General features: G+C 44.2%; 1 protein-coding gene across 1 annotated transcript in view; it reads left to right on the forward strand.

The window, feature by feature from the left end:
* Scn8a (sodium voltage-gated channel alpha subunit 8) overlaps window positions 1–22,888 on the forward strand; it is a 176,080-nt gene that overhangs the window by 113,624 nt on the left and 39,568 nt on the right. Inside the window, exons 12-14 of the mRNA XM_050122500.1 lie at window positions 1,147–1,503; window positions 12,750–12,882; window positions 18,886–19,124. Coding sequence (XP_049978457.1) covers window positions 1,147–1,503; window positions 12,750–12,882; window positions 18,886–19,124 — 729 coding nt within the window. The remainder of the gene's footprint in view (window positions 1–1,146; window positions 1,504–12,749; window positions 12,883–18,885; window positions 19,125–22,888) is intronic.

Genomic DNA, 22,888 nt, shown 5'->3' on the forward strand with positions numbered 1-22,888 from the left:
AGAGGAGTGAATTTGTTGGCTGACAGCTCCTCTAATAAATACATCTGACTGGTGGTTTGCCATGCGGTTTTTGGTTTATAACTTGGAAGGCGTTCAAAGAATTGAATGACATTATAACACAATTCTCTCCAAGATTATATTTGCATGAATAAAGCTTCCCAACACTTAAAATGAATTATTAGGAATGGGCGTGGGTGAACCATGTCTCCCTCTACTCATAAGTAATCCTGTCACCAAACAGTGAGGCACAATTAAGAAATAGCCATCTCATCAAGAGGTGCACTTTAATAACTGCATCTAAGTTACTTGCTTGTCACATGTATACTGTGTGTGTGGTGTGATCAGTTACATTCATAAAAATTATAATAAAAACTGAATATGAGATCATTTGAAAAATGTTTTAGGGACTCATGGTCACAGAAGAAAGTTTTAAATTTCAAGGTTGCCTATTTATATTTTTCTTGATACAGAGTAGTATTCCATGATAATCAGTAAAACACATTTAAGCATAAAAATTTACTTTCATAAAATTTTGGAGGGAATGTGCAATGGAAACAGGTGTTGAAGGTGAAAAATGAAAACTTGGTAGAGTGCTCCTCAAAAATGGGAGTGCTGGGAGTTATGTAATTTACAACCAACCAAATTAGGAGATAAATTATTCACAGCCACTTAAAATTCTGATTTTAAAAGCTGTTGGCTTTAAAGTGGAGGAGGGATAATCACATGGCAGCTCACTAACTAACCAGGGGCATTTGGTAGTCGTATCAGAGCTCCAGACAGGTACCCGTGGAGAGAGGGACAACTGTTGCTAGTGGGCTGTGGGGTCCAACTTGGGCGATGTTTAAAAGCACTTTCTGTGAGAGCCTGTAGTAAGCACAAAAAAAAAAAAAAAGATTTGTGTGCAGGGTCCATAGGCGAGTAGACAGGTGATTCCAGGTGTATGGGCAGCGGGATGTGATTAAGAGTACGTGATGAACGGTAACAGACCTTGGACGTCCTTCTGGAATCTGTTGTGTGGCAGGGGTGCATCAGGCTGCTGGTATCTCACACCTCTCTCTCTCTCTCTCTCTCTCTCTCTCTCTCTCTCTCTCTCTCTCTCTCTCTCTCTCTCTCTCTCTCTTTTTCTCTCTCCCTTGTCCTCTGCAGTCGCTGCTGAGCATCCCAGGCTCACCCTTCCTCTCCCGCCACAACAGCAAAAGCAGCATCTTCAGCTTCCGGGGCCCCGGGAGGTTCCGAGACCCTGGCTCAGAGAACGAGTTCGCAGACGACGAGCACAGCACGGTGGAGGAGAGCGAGGGCCGGCGCGACTCGCTCTTCATCCCGATCCGGGCCCGCGAGCGCCGCAGCAGCTACAGCGGCTACAGCGGCTACAGCCAGTGCAGCCGCTCCTCGCGCATCTTCCCCAGCCTGAGGCGCAGCGTGAAGCGCAACAGCACCGTGGACTGCAATGGCGTGGTGTCGCTCATAGGGCCCGGCTCCCACATCGGGCGGCTCCTGCCTGAGGTGAAAATAGATAAGGCAGCTACGAACAGTGTAAGGAAGTACACAGTGGACCAGGCTAGGCATGGCAGTCTCGGCTCCTGCACCCCTCCTGCCCGTCCAGCCGGCCGGCCTCATAGGTTGCCTTCCATTCTGGTTAACGCAGCTGCCTTTCCCGTCTTTCCAACTGTCCCTACTCCCCTTCCGCCTCTTAATCTTCCCTTAATCCTCTCCTTTACACTTGGCTTGTCTCCTCCTGCCCTGCCTTCCGTGTTGCTGGGCTCCTTTTATTTTGCCTCTTAATCTTTCCCTCCACCTGGGCAAATCAGTCTGCCCCCTGCCCCTCCCATACACACCTGCTTTGATTGACTGCAGGATGGAATGAAACTGACCAGTTGCCACTGCCAGTGACCTAATCTGAGCCGGTTTGAAATCACTGCTTCTCTTCCGTTGTCTTTTTTTCCTACTAGGAAAACAGCTTGGAATTTAAAGACCTTAATGTTTCTATTTTTTTAATATTATTTTTGAATAATTTTCTGCCCTTCTACAAGGATGAGATGTGATTTTTTTCCAAAGAAGAATGTTTATGCATTATGCCAGGGTAGAGGTTATACCAGGCAAGCAATGCTAGTAGTTGAGACCAAGAGAGAACTGGACCCTGAGTCTCAGAAAGGCTTGGCATGGGAAGAAATGAGGAGGGGGAGTGGGAGGTTGAGTGAGGAGCACATAGTTCATGGGGGAGGAAGGACATGGAAGCAGAAGATAAATTTAAATGGGGTCAGTTGTCGGGCTCTGAAGGAGCAGCAGATGACAGCTTCAGGGAATCGATTGTTTAAGGCCTCAGTAATGGTTCCCCTCTTTGGGAAAAGCCATGTCTTAGCATTTCTTTAAATTCTAAGCTCTTTTTTTTTTAAGGTTTTAAGTTATTATACCTCAGTAATCCTAACATTCCCATCTCCAACTCTTCAAAGGTCTTGGGTGCCTCTGCAGTGGTGTGAGCCCCAGAGGCAGCATGTTGGCCCGGTGTGGTAACCACTCAGTATCTCTAACAGCATGAAGACAGCCAGCCCTTTCATTAGCACCATGCATGTGGGAAGGAAGTGGATAATCGTGGGGGAAATAGTTCTGAGCCATCTGTATTACAGCAGCATAGGGCAGTTGTTGGCCGAACGGTGAAAATCCAAAAGATAGGGCAAGCACAGTAGTTTTATGGAAGACGTGGCGTTCGGCATGCCACCGGCCCTAGGATCCCTCTCCAGCACCATACACTGGGTAGACAGAAATGGAAGAAAACAACAATTCAGAGGTCAGTTTGAGTGTGTTTGAGGTTGCTTCCTGTCTCTCTGCCCGTTTATTTAAAAGGAAAATGCCTTGTCCCTTAGCTACTTAGCTTCTTTTTTTTTTTTTTTCTTTTTTCTCTTTTTGGATTTTCGAGACAGGGTTTCTCTGAAGCTTTTGGTTCCTGTTCTGGAACTAGCTCTTGTAAACCAGGCTGGCCTTGAACTCACAGAGATCCGGAGTGTGCCACCACCACCCGGCGCTACTTAGCTTCTTACAAGCTACAAATGTCCCCTTCCTTTCTGTGTCTGGCAAGACAGTTGAATTTGTTGCTGGGATCTGACCAGGGTCTTCTACATGCAAGGCCAAAACTCTTCCGCGGAGCTACACCTCTAGACCAGTCTATAAGTTATTTCTAGAAGTATTATACTCTGAAAATCCAGTCCTTTTCTTCCGGTTGGTTTCAACATCATCTCTGTTCACTGGCTTGGGTATTGCCCTTCTGGAGACTTGATTGTTTAAAGTTACAATGAGAACTAATGATGAACAATAACTCAAGTCCTGCAGCCCAGAGAGCTGGCCAAAATAAACAAAGATATCACCATTATATTACCTTTTTACTTGATTTTCACTAATTCTGTATCTAGGGCAAATTTTGGGCTTGATACCTAATTAGTTACATTCTCTGGGGAAATAGACAAGAATTGATTCCAGTGGAAAGTCAGGGTAGGTCATGTGGTAGTGCAGTTGGGGCAGCTCCAAAATTCAAATATTTAAATTGAATTTTGTTGTACTGGACGGTTTATGGTTTATAAGTCAAATAATAAAGACGATGTTTTCCCCAAAGAAAAGGAATGAGGTGTCCAGGAAGTGTCTTCAACTTCAGCTTAAGGTATGGTCAGTCTTGACAGTTGGCTTGGCTTGGGTTTGGTTAGGTTTGGTTGTTTTTGGTTAGGTTGGGTTAGGTTAGGTTTGGTTTGGCTGGGTTTGAGTGGGTTTGGTTAGGTTCAGTTTTGTTGGGTTAGGTTTGGTTGGGTTGAGTTAGGTTAGGTTTGATTTGATTGGGGTTGGCTTGAGTTGGGTTTTGTTAGGTTTGGTTAGGTTGGGTTGGATTATGTTGAGTTGGGTTTGGTTGGGTTGGGTTGGGTTGGGTTGGCTTTGGTTAGGTTTGGTTGGGTTGAGTTGGATTTGGTTAGGTTTGGTTTAGTTAGCTTTGATTAGGTTGGGTTAAGTTTGATTGGGTTGGGTTGAGTTGAGTTTGGTTAGGTTGGGTTGGGTTAAGTTGGGTTTGGCTAGGTTTAGTTTGGTGAGTGGCTTCTTTTGTACTGTGTGGACGAAATGTTTTTGAGGTTCAGTTGAGCAGATAGCTGTGGAGTATGGCTTCTGTTCCTCCCTACACTGTGACCTACAGAGTTCTTCCTGGGGCTTCAGAGGATCCTAGTGTCCAGTACCAAGTAGGCACTTAGGAGAGTCTTTAAAGTGGCTCTAAGGATGATGGTGACAGAATGAAGAGTCCCAAGGCCAGGAGACCAGAGCTCCACCATGACAGGAAGAGGCAGTAGGCAAGAGCATATCTATAAGCGAAGACTGCATTTTGTTTCCCAGCTGCCCAGACTTGAATAATCACACAAACTATATTCATTATAACACTGCTTGGCCAATGACTTAGATGTATTCCTAGCTAGCTCTTACATTTTAAATTAACCCATTTCTATTAATCTGTGTATCACCACGAGGCTGTGGCTTACCAATAAGTTTCCAGTGTCCGTCTCCTTCAGCAGCTACATGGCATCTCCCTGACTCTGCCTACTCTTTCTCTATATCTCTGTTCGGACTTCCCGCCTGGCTTTATTCTGCCCTGCCATAAGCCAAAGCAACTTCTTTATTATTCAGTGGTAATAAAACATATTCACAACATACAGAGGGGAATCCCACATCACATGTCATCCTCAGGGTCTTCATAACTAGGAGCACCCTCTTATTAGAAGCCATAATGCCTCGGTTAGGGCTGGTTGTTAATGGTGTGGGAAAATGTGTTCGTTGCATTAACAGCCCATGAAGAACCAAACAAAGTAGGATGCATCTGTTATGTGGCTTGAGATCAGATCCACATAAAGACAGACTTAGAGGGGAAAAGACAACTGATTGAAGACTATGGAAGTCGCCTTTGGGACGAGAAGTTGTTAGTTATTTTTCCCTTCCTTGTGATTTTCTTATTTATGTATCTATCAGCTATCCATGTTGTTTGTGGTATTAGGTGTCTAACCCAAGACCTTGCACATTCTGAGCAAGTGTTCTGTGAATGAGCTACGTTTCTAACTCTTGGGTTTTGTTTATTTAGTTACCTGTTTTGAGACAAGGTTCACTGTGTAGTTCAGATTGGCCTTGATTGCTATATGTAAGCCAGGCTGGCAAGGAACTCAAGATCCTCCAGCCTCACCCTCCCAAGTACTGAACGTGTAGATGTGCCACCACATCTTACGATCACATAATTTTGTGACCACACTATAAAGTGGTGATTTTTGTCCTCAGCGAGAGAGTTGGTAATTTGTATATGTGGAAGTGAAACCAAGGTCTCCTAAAGCCCAAGAAATATTTCTGACAGCTAAACTATTAGCTTCTTTACAAAGTTAGGGAAATAGTCATTTTTTCTTAAAAGGACATATTAATACTTTTATTTTAGACATTATAATTTTTGTTATGAAATTTAAGGTATTAATTACTAACTGGCAGCCTATACCAGAAAATAGTCACCGTCTCTTTGGGCAGAGATACAGTAACCCCACTATCAGACATGTTGGAGTGTGCCCATAACCAAGAATTAACTTGTCTTCACACATGTTCATGTTTCATTGGCTGGTAGAGGAGCCACTAATGCTGTAGCGCCAGTGTCCACACTTAGGTTACACCACATGTGTATTTTTGTTCTTTGAGTTCAGTTAAGAAATGCAATATGGGCCAGGCAGTGGTGGCACATGCCTTTAATCCCAGCACTCAGGAGGCAGGGACAGGCGGATCTCTGTGAGTTCGAGGCCAGCTTGGTCTACAAGAGCGAGTTCCAGGAAAGACTTCAAAGCTACAGAGAAACCCTGTCTCTACAAAAAGAAAAAGAAAATAAAAGAAATGCAATACACTGCTTAAAACAACAGAAGAAGGGGAGCTGGAGAGATGGCTCAGAGGTTAAGAGCGCCAGTTGCTCTTCCATAGGACCCTAGCTTGATCTCCAGCACCCACATGGCAGCTCTCAACTGTCTGTAACTCCAGTTCCTGGGAATCTGATGCCTTCTTCTTCTGGATCCTGCAGGCATTGCATGCACATGCTCCACAGACATACATGCAGGGAACACCCATTCACATAAAATAAATAACAGTTTAAAAAATTACTTCAGGCATTATATTATTAGCATCTCATAAAAAACATTCACATCTTCATTAATTGTGTGGTTGGGATTGAATGATGGTTTTCTTTTTCATGGTTCAGGAATTATTGCACTTGGTTTGTGCTGAAGCATGGGAGGAGGAGACTTTCTGTGTCTTTCTTTCTGAACTGGGAGAGTGAGAATCTTTGCTCTTTCTCATAAAGAAAACAGGTACCACCAGCACCCAGAAATCCCACTGAACTTGAAAACCTATTGAGGCAGATTGCAAATGTCCAAGCTTTGTCTCCTCCCCGAGAGAGGGTCTTCATTGTTATGAAGGTCAGATGTGCTGACCTTGATGTTGAGTGCTCAGTCTTATCTCCCATGTGTTCCTCATGCTCCGTTCCCTCTCTTGGCCCTAGGGATAGAAGAGTTGACTTGCCTGACTTAGGAGGATGGTCTCCTTCTAAGACTGTAAAGCCCCTTTGAGGAAAAGCAGTTATTGTAGATTGTTCCCATGAGAATGTAGAAATGTTTGAATGGGATGTTGGGCTGATGGTTGCAAAGGCTCTCAGGACACGTTTCAAACACTATACTAGTTCTAAGAAAAAGTGCCTGGCAGATAAAGTTCAGTTGTGTATTTCTTGTGGGAGCAATTTAGAATTGGAATGAAGTTGGAGCTTCCTTGGGCAAATCTGGAGAATTGTGGTCAGAACCAGCCCCCTGCAGAAGCATTAGTGTCTCTGTGGGAAGGACTCAGTTCAGGAGGCTGTACATCAGTAGCCAAGCACCCTGATAGACCCTGCATTTGGGTTAGAAGAGACGGAACTAACTTATCCTGAGTTTAGGTGATCCAATCCCCACCACCATTTCATTTTTTAGCACCTGAGTAATATTCTAGTGTGTTGGTGTTCCACATTTTCTTTATCCACTTATCTGCTAATAGTCTGCTTCCAGTGTCTGACTGTTAAGAATAGAGCAGCAGTGAGCAGTGCTACACAGGTGTCTCTGTGGTGGGATGTTGTGGTGATTTGAAGGTAATTGAACCACATGATCTCACAGGGAGGTATGGACTTGGAGTAGGTGTGCCCTTGTTGGAGGAAGTGTGGCCCTGTGGGGCTGTGCTTTGAGGTCTCTTGATCAAGCTTCCCACAGTGAGTCTGTCAATCAACTTCTGCTGCCTTCTGGTCAAGATGCAACCAGCACCATGTCTGCTTGCACAGTACCATGCTCCCTGTCATGATGATAATGGACTGAATCTCTGAAACTGGAAACGAGCCATCCCCATTAAATGTTTTCTTTATAAGAGTTGCCATGGTCACAGTGTCTCTTCACAGCAATAGAAGCCCTATCTAAGACAGATGCAGAGGCTTTTAGGTATATGCCTGAATGGAGTAGCTGGGTCTTGAAGTAGATCTAGTCCCAGCTTTCTGAGGATCCACCACACTGCTTTCTGTAGCAGCTGAACAAGTTTACAGTCCCCCCAGCCATGGATGAGTGTTCCCTTACTCCACATCCTCACCAGCATGAGCTGTCATTTGTGTTATTTATTGATCTCAGCCACTCTGACAGGTTTAAGATGAAATCTGAAAGTGGTTTTGATTTGCATTTTCCTGATGACTAAGGATGTCAAACATCTCTTCCAGTGTTTCTTCTTTTGAGAACACTGTTTAGCTCTATTTTTAATTGGGTTGTTTTCTTGATATCTAGTTTTTCTTAGTTCTTTAGTTGGTTAAATCAAAAGCAAAAAACAAGGGACTTTTCCTATTCTGCAGCCTGCCACTTTGTCAGAATGATGGTGTCCTCTGCCATGCAGAAGCTTTTCGGTTCGTGAGGTTCTGTTTATTATTTGTTGTTCTTAAGCCTGTGCTATCAGTGTTCAGAAAGCCTTTCCTGTGCAGTGAGTTCAAGACTGTTCACTACTTTCTCCGCTGTCAGAGTCAGTGTATCTGGCCTTAGACTGAGGTCTCTGGTCTCCTTCTCTTGTCTTATTGCTCTAGTTAAGACTTCAAGTTCTATAATCAAATAGGTATGGGGAGAGTGAGCGCCTTGTCTTGCTTCTATTTTAGTAGAAATACTTTGAGGTTTTCTCCATTTAGGTTGATATCAACTGTGGGCTTGCTGTAAATTAACTTTATTATGTTGAAGTATGTCCCCTGTATCTCTGATCTCTCTAGAACTTTTTATCATGAATGAGTGCTAGATTTTGTCAAAGGCCTTTTCTACATCTAATGAGATGAGCATGTGGTTTTTGTCTTTCAGTCTGTTTATGTGATAGATTACATTTATCAATTTATTTATGTTGAACCATCCTGCATTTGGGGATAAAGCCTACTTGGTCATGGTAAATGATATACTCTTTGATATACTCTTGTGTTTGGTTTACAAGTATTTTATTGAGAATTTTTGTATCAATGTTCATAAGGGAAATTGGCCTGTAATTCCCTTTCTAAGTTAGGTCTTTATGTGTTTTAGGTATCAGGATAACTATGGCCTTGTAAAAAAGAACTGGGCAGTGTTCCTTCTGTTTCTCTTTTGTGGAATAATTTGAGTAGTGTTGGCATTAATGCTTCTTTGAAAGTCTGGTTGAATTCTGTGATAAAATCATTTGGCCCTGGGCTTTTATCTATTTGGGAGACTTTTAATGACTACTTCTATTTCACTGGGGTTGTACGTCTCTTTAAATTTCTTCTCTGGTTTTGAATCAACTTTAGTAGGTGGTATATATCAAGAAAATTATCCATTTCTTTCAGATTTTCTAATTTGGTAGAGTATAGTTTTTTTTAAAGTTTGTTCTCATGATTCTCTGGATTTCCCTTTTGTCTGATCTTCCATCTTTTAGTTAATTTCACTAAGAGTTTGTCAACTTAAAGAACCAATTTTTTGTTTCATTGATTTTTGTCTGTTTGTTTTTATTGATTTCATCACTGAGTTTATTTCTTGCTATCTAATCCTTTTGGTTATTATTTCTTTGGTTTTTTTCTAGAGTATTCAGGTGTACTGTTAAGTTACTAATACAAGATCTCTCCAATTTTTTGTGTCGATACAGCTCTGTAAACTTGTGTCTTAGACCGCCTTTCTCACGTCACATAGGTTTGGGCATGCTGTGTATTCATTTCCATTCAATTCTAAAAAGTGTTTAATTCTTCCTTAATTTCTGCTTTGACCCATTTTTCATCCAGTAGAAAGTTGTTCGATTTCCAGTGAGTTTATAAACTAACTTTCTGTTGTTTCTTTTGTTGTTGGTATCCAGCTTTAATCCATGGTGGTCTGATAGGTAGGATGCAGGGGGTTCTTTCATTTTTCTTGTATCTGTTGAGACGACTTGCTTTATGTTCAAGTACGTGGTCAGTTTTGAATAAAGCTCTATAAGGTTCTGAGGAGATCTATTCTTCTGTGTTCGAGTGACTTGTTCTGTAACTACCTACTAAGACCATTTGACTTATAACATCGTTTAGCTGTAGCATTTTGTTTGGGTGACCTGTTTATTGGCGAGATGGGGGTATTGAAGTCACACATTATCAGTGTGGGGGGTCAATATGTGATTTAAGCTGTAATAGTAGTTCATTGTTGTTTGTTTATTTTATGAACTTGGGTGTTCTTGTGTTTGGTGTCTAAATGTTCAGACTTGCAATACCCTCTTGGTAGATTTTTTTCCTCTGATGAGTACATAGTCTCCTTTCCTCTCTCTTTAGATTAGTTTTGGTTTGAAGTCTATTCTGTCAAATACTAAATTGACCACACTGGCTTGATTCTTCTGCCCATTTGCTTGGAATATCTTTTTCTATCCTTGTAAGATGAGCCTGTCCTTGATGTTGAGGTGTGTTTCCTGGGTGCAAAGGAAAGATGGAGCCTGTTTTCACATCCATTCTGCGCCTTTTTATTGGGGAATTGATGTTAAAGGTTATCAGAGAACAGTTTGGTTAACTGTTGTGGTTGGGGGTTCCCTGCCACTCTTTTGACTTGCTGGTCAGAGATTATTTATTCCTTGTGTTTTGTTGAGGGTGGTCAACATTTTCAGGTTGAAGTTTTTCTTCTGGGGCCTTCTGTGGACTACATACTGCTTAAATTTGGATTTATTGTACAATGTCTTTCTTTGTCCATCTATTATGATGAGAAGTCTCTCAAACAGTTAAACCCAGTTGCTGGTCCCTGTACTCTCTGACCTCCTTACATTTGCCATAAGAAGACAGGAATAATAGTGATTCTGCCTTAAGAAGTTTGAAGATCAACTTTTTTGTGGTTTATGTGGAGTTTTTTTTTAAACAACAGCTAGGATTGGGAGTAAAGAAGCCATGGCCTGAGTCCAGTCCCCAGCATTGCAGAGGCAAGAATGTGGGCCTCCTAGGAAGGACTCCTACATGATAACCTAGTAAGCTCACTTGATCTTGTAGATTTTTCTTTCACTAATTTTGGTTTTTAAGGTTATTAAAATATTCTGAAGAATTTATATCTATTTTATACAGATGCAGGAAAAAGATAGTAAGATATCAAAGTCATTATATGTAGTTTCCCATTCCTTAGTCATCATCCTTTGGAGGGGAACATTCTGGAAACCCTCTGCCATTATACACTGTACATTGGTTGAAGGTTGACTCAGTACAATCCAGAGTCAACCCAATGGCAGAAGTGTCTAATACATAGAGCCTTTGTGTGTTTGTTTTTACATGATTATCACTTTTACAGTGTAGTAGATTAATCTGATTTATTAAATGTTCTATCAGAATGGAAACTAGCAAAAAGTGGCTTCTCAGAGAAATGTCTATTTATCTGAGATAGCAGTTAAGTTGTTCTTACATATACAGATGTCTTTATAGTATTACAGTTAGGAATCCCAAGGAAAGCAGTTCCTTCTCCTCTCCATTTCTTCTTTACTTCTGCTACATAAACACCCGCGTGAACCGCGTGTTGTCAGTAGGGCAGTGTAAGTAAACACTTTGATGAGATAAATTTTGTCCTTCAGATCTAAATATAAGGACAGGGGGTTTTGAGTTGCTCCTCAGAAGTGTTTTATTTCCAAGACAACCAAGGTCATTTTGGAGCTAATGTGGCATGCTTCTCAAGTCTCATACAAACATGTCTTTTCCTGTGGTGGAGATGGTGACTGTCTACCCAAACCACCATGGAAGGAGCAGGAACGTGTCATAATACAGGGGACAGCATGGTTACTAAAGAGGTGGTTTTTAAACCATCTGTGAAGACTGATCTGATGTCGAATAGTCACAAAGAGCATAGTCCAAGGGCAGTAAGGAACAGAGACCCACCTGCCTCTGCCACCCGAGTACTGGGATTAAAAACATGCACCACCACACCAGCATAAAAATGAGATATTTTTTTTAATTTCCCATTTTTAAATGTCCAGAGAAGCATATGGTGCAATATACTTAAGATCAGTCTTATCACACTTTCTTCTGTAGCTTGGAGCCAGGCTGATGTATAGTCACCATTTGGAAGGGGCAGGGAGTGACGCTCTTCCAGGCAGAAGCAGCATCTGAGGATCTCAGCCTCCGGAGTTCTGGGCGGGGTGAATTTTACTTTGTCAAGAAAACAACTCCAACTGAATGCTATGGCTGTGAGAGGAGGACGGGGAAACAGTCTTTCTGGTTGTCAGGCCCAGGCTGTAGTCAGCCTGCTTTATGCTTACCCAGAGAAGGTACTCAGGGCCTAGCCAGATTCTTGGTTCATTGAAGATTTGACTAAATTCAAATGACTTGGTCTCATCCACAGAACTTAATAGGATCCATGGCCAACTTATTACATTCTCTTTCTTAAAGTGAGTAGGATTATAGGGCCAAGTTTTTTATTTCATTTTGCTTTAAATGTCTTAGGGAGCAGGACCTAAATCCTATCAGAAAGTGGTTGGCTACTCTCAGGATATCTTGCCAGACCAGTTTTACTGCAATTCTCAGGGCCAGACCAAATCCCAACCAGGGAGGAGGGTGTGAAGTCGCCCTGGCTGAGGAGCTGTTGGCAAGTGTAGCTGCTGGAGAGGAAGGAGGGCACGAAGTAAGGGTGGGTAGGGAAGGGGGCAAGTGGACCTGGGGATGTTGGCAAAGGGGGTCTGTTAACTGTGGTTTCTGTCCTGCCCAGTTCCCACAGTTGTTAAGTCCCAAAGAACTCACACAGAGGTGTACAATAATCATAAACTAATTGGCCTGTTATCTCAGACTTCTTATTAACTCTTATAACTTACATTAGCCTATTATTCTTATCTGTGTTAGCCACATGGTTCAGTACCTTTTTAAGCATAGTCACATCATGCTTCTTCTGTGTCTGGACAGGACTGCAGAGGGAGCTTCCCTCTCCCCAGAATTCTCCTGTTCTCATTGACCCACCTCTACTTCCTGTCTGGTTGTCCCACCTATACTTCCTGCCTGGCTACTGGCCAATAAGCGTTTATTTAAAACATAATTGACAGAATATAGACAGTTGTCCTGCACCAGGAGTCCACATAATCAAAACACATATGGAATTCTCAAAGAACTAATAAAAAGTTTTAAAGACTCTAAGAAAGCAGTGCAGATCTTAAGGCCTTGCTCACACTCTGGACTGATGATCTAGTGGGGCCCAAGCCTGTGTTTACCAAATTTTACTCACCCTATTTGCTTTACGGTATTTATTTATTTTTTTCAGGCAACAACTGAGGTGGAAATCAAGAAGAAAGGCCCTGGGTCTCTCTTAGTCTCCATGGACCAGCTCGCCTCCTATGGACGGAAGGACAGAATCAACAGCATAATGAGTGTCGTCACAAATACGCTAGTGGAAGGTCGGTGCCCTGTGTTGCTTAGCAGAGCAGCTGATCTGTGAGTGTGTAATGTGTGTGGGAATAAAACCCTGGCCCTGGATCTGCATTTAAAACTCTGTGAGCCTTTGGAATAGAACTTATCAAATATAGAAACCTGGGTCACAAACTGTCTTCCCAAAGCTGTATTCAGAGAATCAAGACTTCCTGCCAGCATCCTACACTGATAGGCAGGGAGGACTTCAGATAAGGGCTGCAGGATCTCATAGGCTCCAGTGAAACCATCGTGGGTAGATGCTGTGAGACTTCACGGCATGTGGGTAGGGGTCCCTTCCTGACCTCACCTCACAACCATGTTTGCTGAAGGAGCATGTTCCTGATTCTGCCACTCTCCAGACACCCCACACATCCACAAAAAATGTGATATGTCACTAGATAAGCCCAAACCAGACTTAGTGCCGCAGGGACAGAGCGGCCACTTTCAAATCCTGACCCATCTGCAGTGGTGTTGCTGTGCTAACTTCTTCGGGCTACATGTTTCTCCCTGACACGGCTTGGCATGCCATGGAACTGCTGAGAATCTTCCTTCAGGCCATGTTACCTCTGGCAACTACCACCCTCTGCACAGTACTGGTGTAGATCTCAGGTTCCTTGTGGAGGTAAACTTGGTAACTAGGATCCCTCTCATGGGATTCCTATTGGTTTTGTTTGATTTTCTCCATCTGGTGCCGGTTTAGCTTCACATAACTGTTATAACTGTTCTCAGAGTACACACAGCTCTGCCTCAGCACTAACCATGTCCCTGAGGTGGTGGCCCTTAGGAGTATCCTGCTAGCCACAGGATGCATTATTTGTGTGTGTGTGTGTGTGTGTGTGTGTGTGTGTGTGTGTGTGTTGGGGTGCTACAGAAAGAGAATGCCTAAGAAGCCCCTGGAGGAGTATTGGTACCCAGACAAAGAATGAGATACGCCATAACTGGGCTTGAGAGCGTGCCAGTTCATGTGTCTAATTTTTAAAAATTGAGCAACTTCCTTCAGCCTGAACAACCACTGTCCATTCTAGTTTTCTCTTCCTGTCGTGGTCAGTGTGTGGTAGAGTGAGTGTCTTCAAGCTTGTGTCTTGATGTTTCAGTGAAATTACTGCAGACTGTAAGAATTCCAAGTTGAGAAACACTAGCTTGAAAATTTTGGCTAATTTTATTATTCACTTAGAGACCAAGACAGGATCTTTCCAAGTGTATAAGAACAAGAACAGCTCTAGCAGATACATTTGTTATTGGCAGGGACATCAGAACAAGAGAACTATCTATCCAGAGCAGCGATTACTGATCGCTCATTACAGTGGCCTGGCCCAGGGTGACATACTGGACTTCGCTGTGCTAGGAGTCGCTTCTAAAGCCGTAGCTGAATATAAGCCATAGGGCGTTTGCACTTTATAAACTGACCTTGTCTAGCTCCATTCTGATCTACACATTCCTACTTCCCACTAGCCACACATTTTTTTAAAAAAAAAAAAGATGGAAGCATCGCTCAGGGGATGGAGATGGCCGTAGTTGTGGTTGTAACCATTCTGGTACCTCTGGTAGGTCCAACTGTTCCCATAGGTGTCGTACCATCCTACCCCCAGATACCCCTCATGTCCTCCCTTGTCTTGACTTCTTTGATTGAGACTGATGAGCTAGAACTTGTGGCTAGAAGAGACTGAGACATTAACAAAGACCCACTGGTTTTAACCACTGACCTTGCTGTATTTGCTGCTCTGTTAAAAGCATTAAATGAAATTAATTAAATGAAATAATTAAATAAAAGCATAAAAGCATTAAATTCTGCTTGCAGACCTATAATTGGGAATCTCTGATATTATCTTAATCCAAATATTTAAGTAATTGCTTTTGAACCAATGAAATAGACTCTTGCCTATCTAAAGACTTAGATACTATCATGGACAATTCTAGAACCCTGTGCTTGAGGAGAAAAGTCCCTCTGCCCACTCTCACTATTCTACTGCAAACTCACTCAGCAGAGCAGTGTTTCAGGGCTGGCCAGATGTAGGCAGGCTAGTGCAGTCTCACTTTTCCTCAGCAGTAGAGCTGAGGGAGGAGAGACGTTGGGGAAGGGGAGAGGAGCGTTAGTGATGGTGCGTGGAGCAGTGCTGACTCCCTGGAGCTGGCCACAGGCGTCACTGCCCTTCAGCCGTCCAGCCAGCCAGCGCTCTTAGTGTCTGCTGTCACCTCCTCTGCTCAGCAAAAAGTGCGGAGGTGGTGGGGACTCTTTCCCACTGGAAGTTGTTGAGTTGAGTCGAGGAGACTCTTGCCGTAAGCCTGGTCCTCACGCCTCCATCTTGGTGAACTTAGAGGTGCACTGTGAAAAGAGATCCAGAATTCCTAGGACTGAGACATGTGGGTAACCCCTCCAGAATACCCAGAAACAATGTAGGAGAAACCCCACACCTTCAAACACGTCACTCCCTTATCTGAGCTTGTTCCCCCAAGAAGTACTTCACCTTGGAGGCTTGTGGAGCCTGATCAGTGACAGCAAAGTCCCAGCGAAAACACCAGGTACAGTGTGTATATGCCGTTCCTGTCACTTGGGAAGCTGAGGCTGGAAGATCCAGTGAACCTATGAGGAGGCATAATGAGACCCTGATTCATTCGTGAATAAATAAATAAATGAATAAACAAATATTTAATGACAACAACAAAAGCTAAAAGGAAACTTAACAAGCCTCTGCCTTGAGCCAAGGCTCTTCTCTGCCTCCCACACTCATTGTACTCTCTGGAGCTGATCACAGAGGCTCACCCCAGCTCTGCGGATATTCTGGGGGGCCCGGAGGGTAGAGAACCCCTTGATCTCTGCTAAGACTTGGAGCCTAGTGCAATATAAAATGTGGCAATTGTGTCATCTCTCAAATGTGAGCAGTCAGGGCTTCCTCTTCCACCACAGAGCCACCGAGCTGCAGACATTTGGAGAAGAGAGGAGATAAAAAAGGAACAGAACCAAACTTCCAAATATGTACTACAAGAATTTATGGAAATAAGAGAACCTTTTCATTTTCTTTTTTGGGGAAGAAAACTAAATTTACCTTAGGAAAGGAGGGAGTTCTGTGAGAGAGAAGCTGAAGCAAATTCTCCTCACAGACTTCTTTTCCCACGCAAACTCCCACGTGGCTCTCACTGAGGCCCTTCAATCCAAAAACCAAGGCAACCATTTTCTTAGCAACAAGGGAACCAGTCAGATATCCACCCTAAGTAGCTAAGATACAGCCACCGTCCTGGACCACAGCCCGTGGCTGGGGAATGATGGGAGGAGTGGGAGGCAGCAGCCATCTTCTTGGGAAACACTAGAAAGTTTTGTTTTGTTTATTTGATTGTTGGTGGGTTTTGTTTTTAAAATTGGGGACTTACCACGCAGCACTAGTTAGCCTAGTCCTTGTTACTTAGCCAAGGCTGGCTCGAATTTGTGGCAGTCTTTCTCCATTAGTCTGCTGAGAGCTAGGCTTACAGGGGTGCCCAGCTCTGGGGGGAGTTGTATTTTCATGTCATCAGTGTAACTGGGCTTGGGGCCTGCAGACCTACATCCTTGGTCTTAAGATGTCCGTCTCGCTGGTTTTAAGTTAGGCTTCTTTAAGAGCATCTTCACTGGCTGAGGAACTTGTGGTTTTGTGATCCCAACTCTTCCGCTTCCTGAGATTTGAGGGGAATTTTGTCACCTGAGCCTTGTATCTGGGTTGATGTGGCTGCAGGCTAAGTAGCTCCCTGCCAGCCCGGGCGGTGGTGGCGCACGCCTTTAATCCCAGCACTTGGGAGGCAGAGGCAGGCGGATCTCTGTGAGTTCAAGACCAGCCTGGTCTACAAGAGCTAGTTCCAGGACAGGCTCCAAAACCACAGAGAAACCCTGTCTCGGGAAAAAAAAAAAAAGAAGAAAAAAAAAAAAAGTAGCTCCCTGCCTTAGCTGCCCAATCATTCTTTTTAATTTTGGCTTCCTAAACAGTCTGAGAGACCATGTTGTCAGTGTCTTTTCAGTGCCGAGAGTCTCCCAAGTCTTGGAACCTCCGGAAGGAGGGCATCCATGTGTCTGTGTCTGGGGAGGTCACCTGGGAAGGAGGACATCTCGGGCTGGCCTCAAGCTCCTGCTCTCACTTCAGCCAGAGTAATTCTTGGCTCACCTCCGTTGTGTATGGGCCGCATGAAGTGTTAGAAAACCTAGATTCTTCTTTTGGAGAGCAGGCATTAGACAAAGTAAGGGTAAGAGAAAGAAAGACAGTACAAGGGGATGGAGAGAAAAACTACGGGACGAGAAAGCAAGCATGCGCGCAGGAAAGGGCAGGAGAGTGGCAGAGGGGACATGGGGGGTGCATCCTGTGTGGCTACCTCAGCTGTGAGCTGCGCCCTCACTGAAAGTGGGGGCACTGGCCTATACTCTGAAAACATAGTACATACATGTATGGCGGGCAGCCAGCAATACCTTTTCCTCTGATGGAGACAGCATTTCTGCCAGATACACTATCCAGGGTGCTCACCATCAGCTAGGGTGTTCTGAGACACTTGGTAGATATTTTAGCTTGCTTAATCCTTTGCGTGTATGCATGTGCATGTGTATGTGTTAGTATAGGTGTGTGCAGGTACACATTTGTGCACATGTGCATGGATACCAGTGAGCTCCAGGGATCTGCCCATCTCTGTCCTGGGGTCACACACATGCGCTGGAGTCACACACATGCTCTGGGGTTACACACATGTTCTGGGATTACACACATGCACTTCAGTCACACATAAGTCCTAGGGTCACACACATGTACTAGGGTTACACACATGTTCTGGGGTTACACATGTGCACTAGGGTTACACATGTGTTCTGGGGTCACACATGTGCTCTGGGGTTACACACGTGTTCTGGAGTTACACTTGCGCACTGGGGTTACACACGTGTTCTGGAGTCACACATGTGCACTGGGGCCACACGTGCACTGGGGTCACACATGTGCACTGGGGTTACACACGTGTTCTGGGGTTACACACGTGCACTGGGGTCACACACGTGCACTGCTATGCTCAGTCCTTACTTGAGTGCTAGGGATCTGAGCCCCGTTCTCATGCTTATACAGTAAGCATTTTACTGACTGAGTCATCTCTCCCAGCTTGTTTCATTTTCACCAAAATAAATGAGTTAATTAATTAATTAATTAAAAATTTAAAAATGGCTTAACTTTTTCATGGTCCCATAATTGTTGGTAAGTGTCTTGCCTAGTATTTGGGCCCAGGCATTCCTGGCCTCAGTGTTTATACTTTCGATGGCTGCTCTGATGAAAAAGGAATGACACGCTGTAGAACACAGACCTTCATGAATCCCAGGATTCCCTTTGTGCCAGGCTCTGCACTTACTGCCTTTACAGGGAGCATCTCTAACCCTTAACTGCATGGATGTGCCCTTGTCTGACGAGCTTGACAGCTCACTTCCTGCTCGGACCTGTAACATCGCTGCTGAGTCCTAGAGGTCCCATCTCTAGATCATCCAGCTCATGCGCACTGAACTAACTGAAATGGGAGGTTAGACCCAGGCCACCAGGATCTGTCCTGTACCCAGCATCGAGCTGTGTGTAGAACTAGATAATTGCTGATAGGGAAGGGACTTGCCATTCTCCCTTACTGTGAAGGAAGCCTGAGGATCAGCAGCAGGCACCCTCCAGTCACACCACCAACAGTGACAACCACCTAAGTAGAGGAAGATACCGTGTCCTGTGCCGGTGGTTCTCAACCTTCCTAATGCTGCAGCCCTTTAATACAATTCCTCATGTTGTGCTGACCCCAAGCCGTAAAATTATTTTCGCTGCTACTTGATAACTAGTTTTGCTACTGTTTGAATTGTAGTGTAAATATCTGTGTTTTCTGCTGGTCTTAGGTGACTTCTGTGAAAGAGTCATCCAACACTCCCCCATAGGTTGAGAACCACTACTCGTGTGTGTGTGTGTGTGTGTGTGTGTGTGTGTGTGTGTGTACTGAGAATTCTTTTTCTTCTTTGCTTACTCCAGAGCTGGAAGAGTCTCAGAGGAAATGCCCACCATGCTGGTATAAGTTTGCCAACACTTTCCTCATCTGGGAGTGTCACCCCTACTGGATAAAACTGAAAGAGATTGTGAACTTGATCGTCATGGACCCCTTTGTAGACTTAGCCATCACCATCTGCATTGTTCTGAATACGCTGTTTATGGCAATGGAGCATCATCCCATGACACCACAATTCGAGCACGTCTTGGCTGTAGGAAATCTGGTAAGATGGAGCAGGATCTCCTGATACAATGACTTGAGCATGGTTTGGCCATGGGCCTTCTTTTTCTGACTTGGGAAGCTGGGATTCAGTTAACAAGAAAGTGATGGTTAGCTGAAGGTGAGCACATCTGTGTGGTGCCAACGGCTGGGGCGGTGCCCCTTGCTGTATCCCATGCAGAGCTTTGAGGCCATCACTTAGAGCTGTTGGCAGGAAACCATGAGCAGCCCGAGCCAAGCATTTCTGGATTTTTTTTTCTTGCCCCTTTCTTGTTCTGTTTCTCATGTTGATCCCTGCATTGCTTAAAAACATCCACTTCCTCTTGTGCCTTAGGTAACAGTAACCTAAAATGGGGGGTTGTAGTGCATAGAGCACCCTACATTGCTTGCACTGTGGGATCTTACCTCAAAACTTTCAATTCCAAACTGCCTCCCCTACAATCCAACTTGTGGGCCATCATCCAGTTTCTGCTGTTAACTTACCTCTGCCAAATGTCTTGTAATATTAAGTCAGATTTATTTAGTTATATTATTTAGAAGGTAAAAATACAAAGCTCTAAAACAACAAGAAGTTAACATTTGAGATTATCTATTTTCCTAGTAAAAGTGAAAATTGTTGCGTTCTAGTAGTAAAGAGTTGAAAGTAGTCCTCCCGCTCAACTGGGCCCTGCCCTTCTTTAGGAGTGCATCACCGCTGGGTCCACAACCAGCTCCGTGGCTAACCTCATTCAGCGTGGGGACTGCCCAGTGTTCCCTGCTCACATACACAATCCCATACACATGGGATTTCCACCTTCAACCCTCACACACTGTTATTTTAATACCATGTTTAGTTCCCATCCTGAAAATACACTTTTGCCCAGAGCAGGCCTCATCTTTCCTCCTCCTCCCTCCTCCTCCACTTCCTCCTCCTCCTCTTCCTCCTCTTCTTCCTTCTCCTCCTCTCCTCCTCCTCCTCTTTCTCTTCCTCCTCTTTCTCCTCCTTTTTCTCCTCCTTCTCCTTCTCTTCCTCTTTTTCCTTCTCTCCTTCCTTCTCTTTCTCCTCCTTCTCTTCCTCCTGCTCCTCCTTCTTTTCTGCCTCTTCCTTTTTTTTTTAACTTTTACTCTTTGCAGATTACAGGCCAGTTTTCTAGAACTCCCTCAGTCCGTGTCTGATGCTTATGTGGCCCCGGGGCAGTATAGTGTGGTGCTCATTGCCACCACCAAGCACAGCTTCCATTTGTCTCCATTTCCATTCCATCCTCATTCAGTCACTTGGCTTCTCTCTGTGCAGTCATTCCTCTCCATTTGTAATTAATAAACACTTGTGAGGGAAACACTGCTAAATCATCTAAATTTCCTGCTCACTTGACTTTTGACCCATCCCTCTATTATCAAGATGGACTCCTGCTTCTCACTCTTATCCCCTGGATTACAGTGCACTACCATTATTGACTTTGATGTTTACCCCATCCCTGACTGGCTATTAGGAAGCCCTTCAACATGGTTTCTGTGTCCTTTTGATATATTCTAGCTTCTTCCATGCTTTCTGGTACTCCCCAAAACAATCCAGGTTAATTTTGCATTTTTTTTTCTGCTCCAGGATAGAATAGGACATTCTTGAGAAGCCCTAATTGTTTCAGTGACTGTAGTGTTGTGAAGCCAAGACTGGCCACTGAGTGTGCTTATTAGAGCAACAAGCAACCTGCTCGGTAGAAGCCAAGCCATTTAGAACAAACTCATTCTCCACAGTGACAACCACAGAGGGCTCTGTCATTTCCAGTCTACTCCAACACCCTAGCATTCTTTCTGCTTGCTTCGTACCTTCGAAACTCCTGACTCTGAGAATCCACTTACCAGTCCCCGCCATAGACTTATGTAATCCCAAAGCCATTGTTGCCTGCCAGGATGTAGACACCCAGGTTTAGTTACAGTAGCCTCTGCTGGGTGCCCTCAGCACACACAGATGGTACCTCCACCCCTTTAGCAACCGGACCACTGCTCTTCATGTGAAAGTCCTTCATGCTTCCAAGACTCTGGCCACTTGCACAGGGCACCCCACACACCTTTATTTTGTATGCCCTACTTGACTCTTGAAGAACCACGCGAGGCTGTCTGGACATACTTCTTGCCCCTGCACAGGTTGTCTTGAGAATGGAAGCTCTCCTCATCCTGCCTGGACTGACTATCCGTAGCCCCGCATGCTCACTTCTTTCTGGCTCAAATCACATCCTTGCCTCCTGTTCTCTCAGCTTGGGCCCTGTTCTCCCCACCCTGGCCTTTGCTGCAGAGAGCTCTCCTCTTCATGTGTCCTCCTCACCAAGGTGCTCTCGTCACCCTACTTAAGTTGTGACTCTGCCAGCCCCGCTTCACTGTTGGACCTCGGTGCCAGTGTAGCGCAGCCATCCAGGCAGTTCTCAGCCTGCCTCTTGTAGCCCTCACGGGACTGGTCCTCCTTAGTGGAAGGAAGCCGCCCCCTGACTGATAGCCAGTGCTGCTCATCTAATGGTTGTCACACTCCTTCTGACTTCTGGCCCTGGAAGCCCTCCGCAGAGGTCCCTGCTGCCCTGCTTTACCTCAACAGCTGACTCCAGGCCCCTTCCTGTGGATTACTATGGTGTCAAGCCTATTGTTGCTTAAAAAGTTCTCTGGGAAAATGTGATAGTAAGAGTCACATATGTGGGCAGTCCGTCCTAAGGTATTATTCTTGTTACAGGCCTCTGTCCTGTAATTTGACATTCTTCCAGCAGGTTACTTTCCTAAGGCCTGTGGGGTAGGGACAACCCCAGGAAATATAGTGTTCTCTCGGGCAGAAGCCAGGGCATAGGAACCTGGAGAGAAAGATAGAGTTCTTGTATACAGTATGCTGCAAATGAATCGGACGTCATACTGAAAAGGTGAGGAGGAGGCACCAAAGTCTCCAACAGTGAGGAAATTCCTTGGGGAATGTTCCATGGATGGAACAGGAGCAAGCAATCAAATGGACAGAGTCACAATAGCTGTGAAAATTAGGTATTGTAACACATGTGCATTAAAATTAGGTATTGTAACAAACACATATATGTGCATTAAAATTAGGTATTGTAACAAGCGTTAAAAACTCAAAGAGAAAATGTAAAATGGTGAGTTATGAGTAGGGAGACTATGGACTCTTTCTGGTTCTATACACTTTGGACAACATCCAGTTGCTTTAATGACTTAAACTGCAGCCTATGACTGGGGTTTGGTAAGTTACAATAGCAAATCAAAAATGATAGGGTATATTATGAACCTAAACACTAAAAGTTTTTTTTTTTTTTACAAGTGTTAGTTACTTTCTTTTAAAAAAAAAAAAAAGGATTTATTCCAGAAGAGGACACCAGACCTCATTACAGATGGTTGTGAGCCACCATATGGTTGCTGGGAATTGAACTCAGAACCTTTGGAAGAGCAGCAGGTGCTCTTAACCGCTGAGCCATCTCTCCAGCCCCATGTTACTCTCTTTTAATTGCTAAGTAGCCGTGTGTGTTTGCGGTCACAGCTGTCATTTCAGTCCCTGTACACATTGGCCAGTGCTCAGGTCTGCCACCCCTAGCATTGATCTCTCTTTGTGACAAATCTCAGAGTCCTCTCTAGCTACTTTGAAATGGAGATGCATCTCTGCTGATTGTAATTTCTCCCCCAGAAAACTAGACCGCAAAATGCCTGCTAGACTTTAAAAGGGGTGGTCTTGTATTTTCTTTATACTGCTTAGGTTTTTTTTGTTGTTGTTGTTTTGGGTTTTTTTTTTTTTTTTTTTTTTTTTTTTTT

The sequence above is a fragment of the Alexandromys fortis genome, unplaced genomic scaffold, assembly GCF_014885135.2.
Source record: "Alexandromys fortis isolate MF-2015 unplaced genomic scaffold, M_Fortis_MF-2015_v1.1 scaffold_216, whole genome shotgun sequence".
Classification (NCBI taxonomy): domain Eukaryota; kingdom Metazoa; phylum Chordata; class Mammalia; order Rodentia; family Cricetidae; genus Alexandromys; species Alexandromys fortis.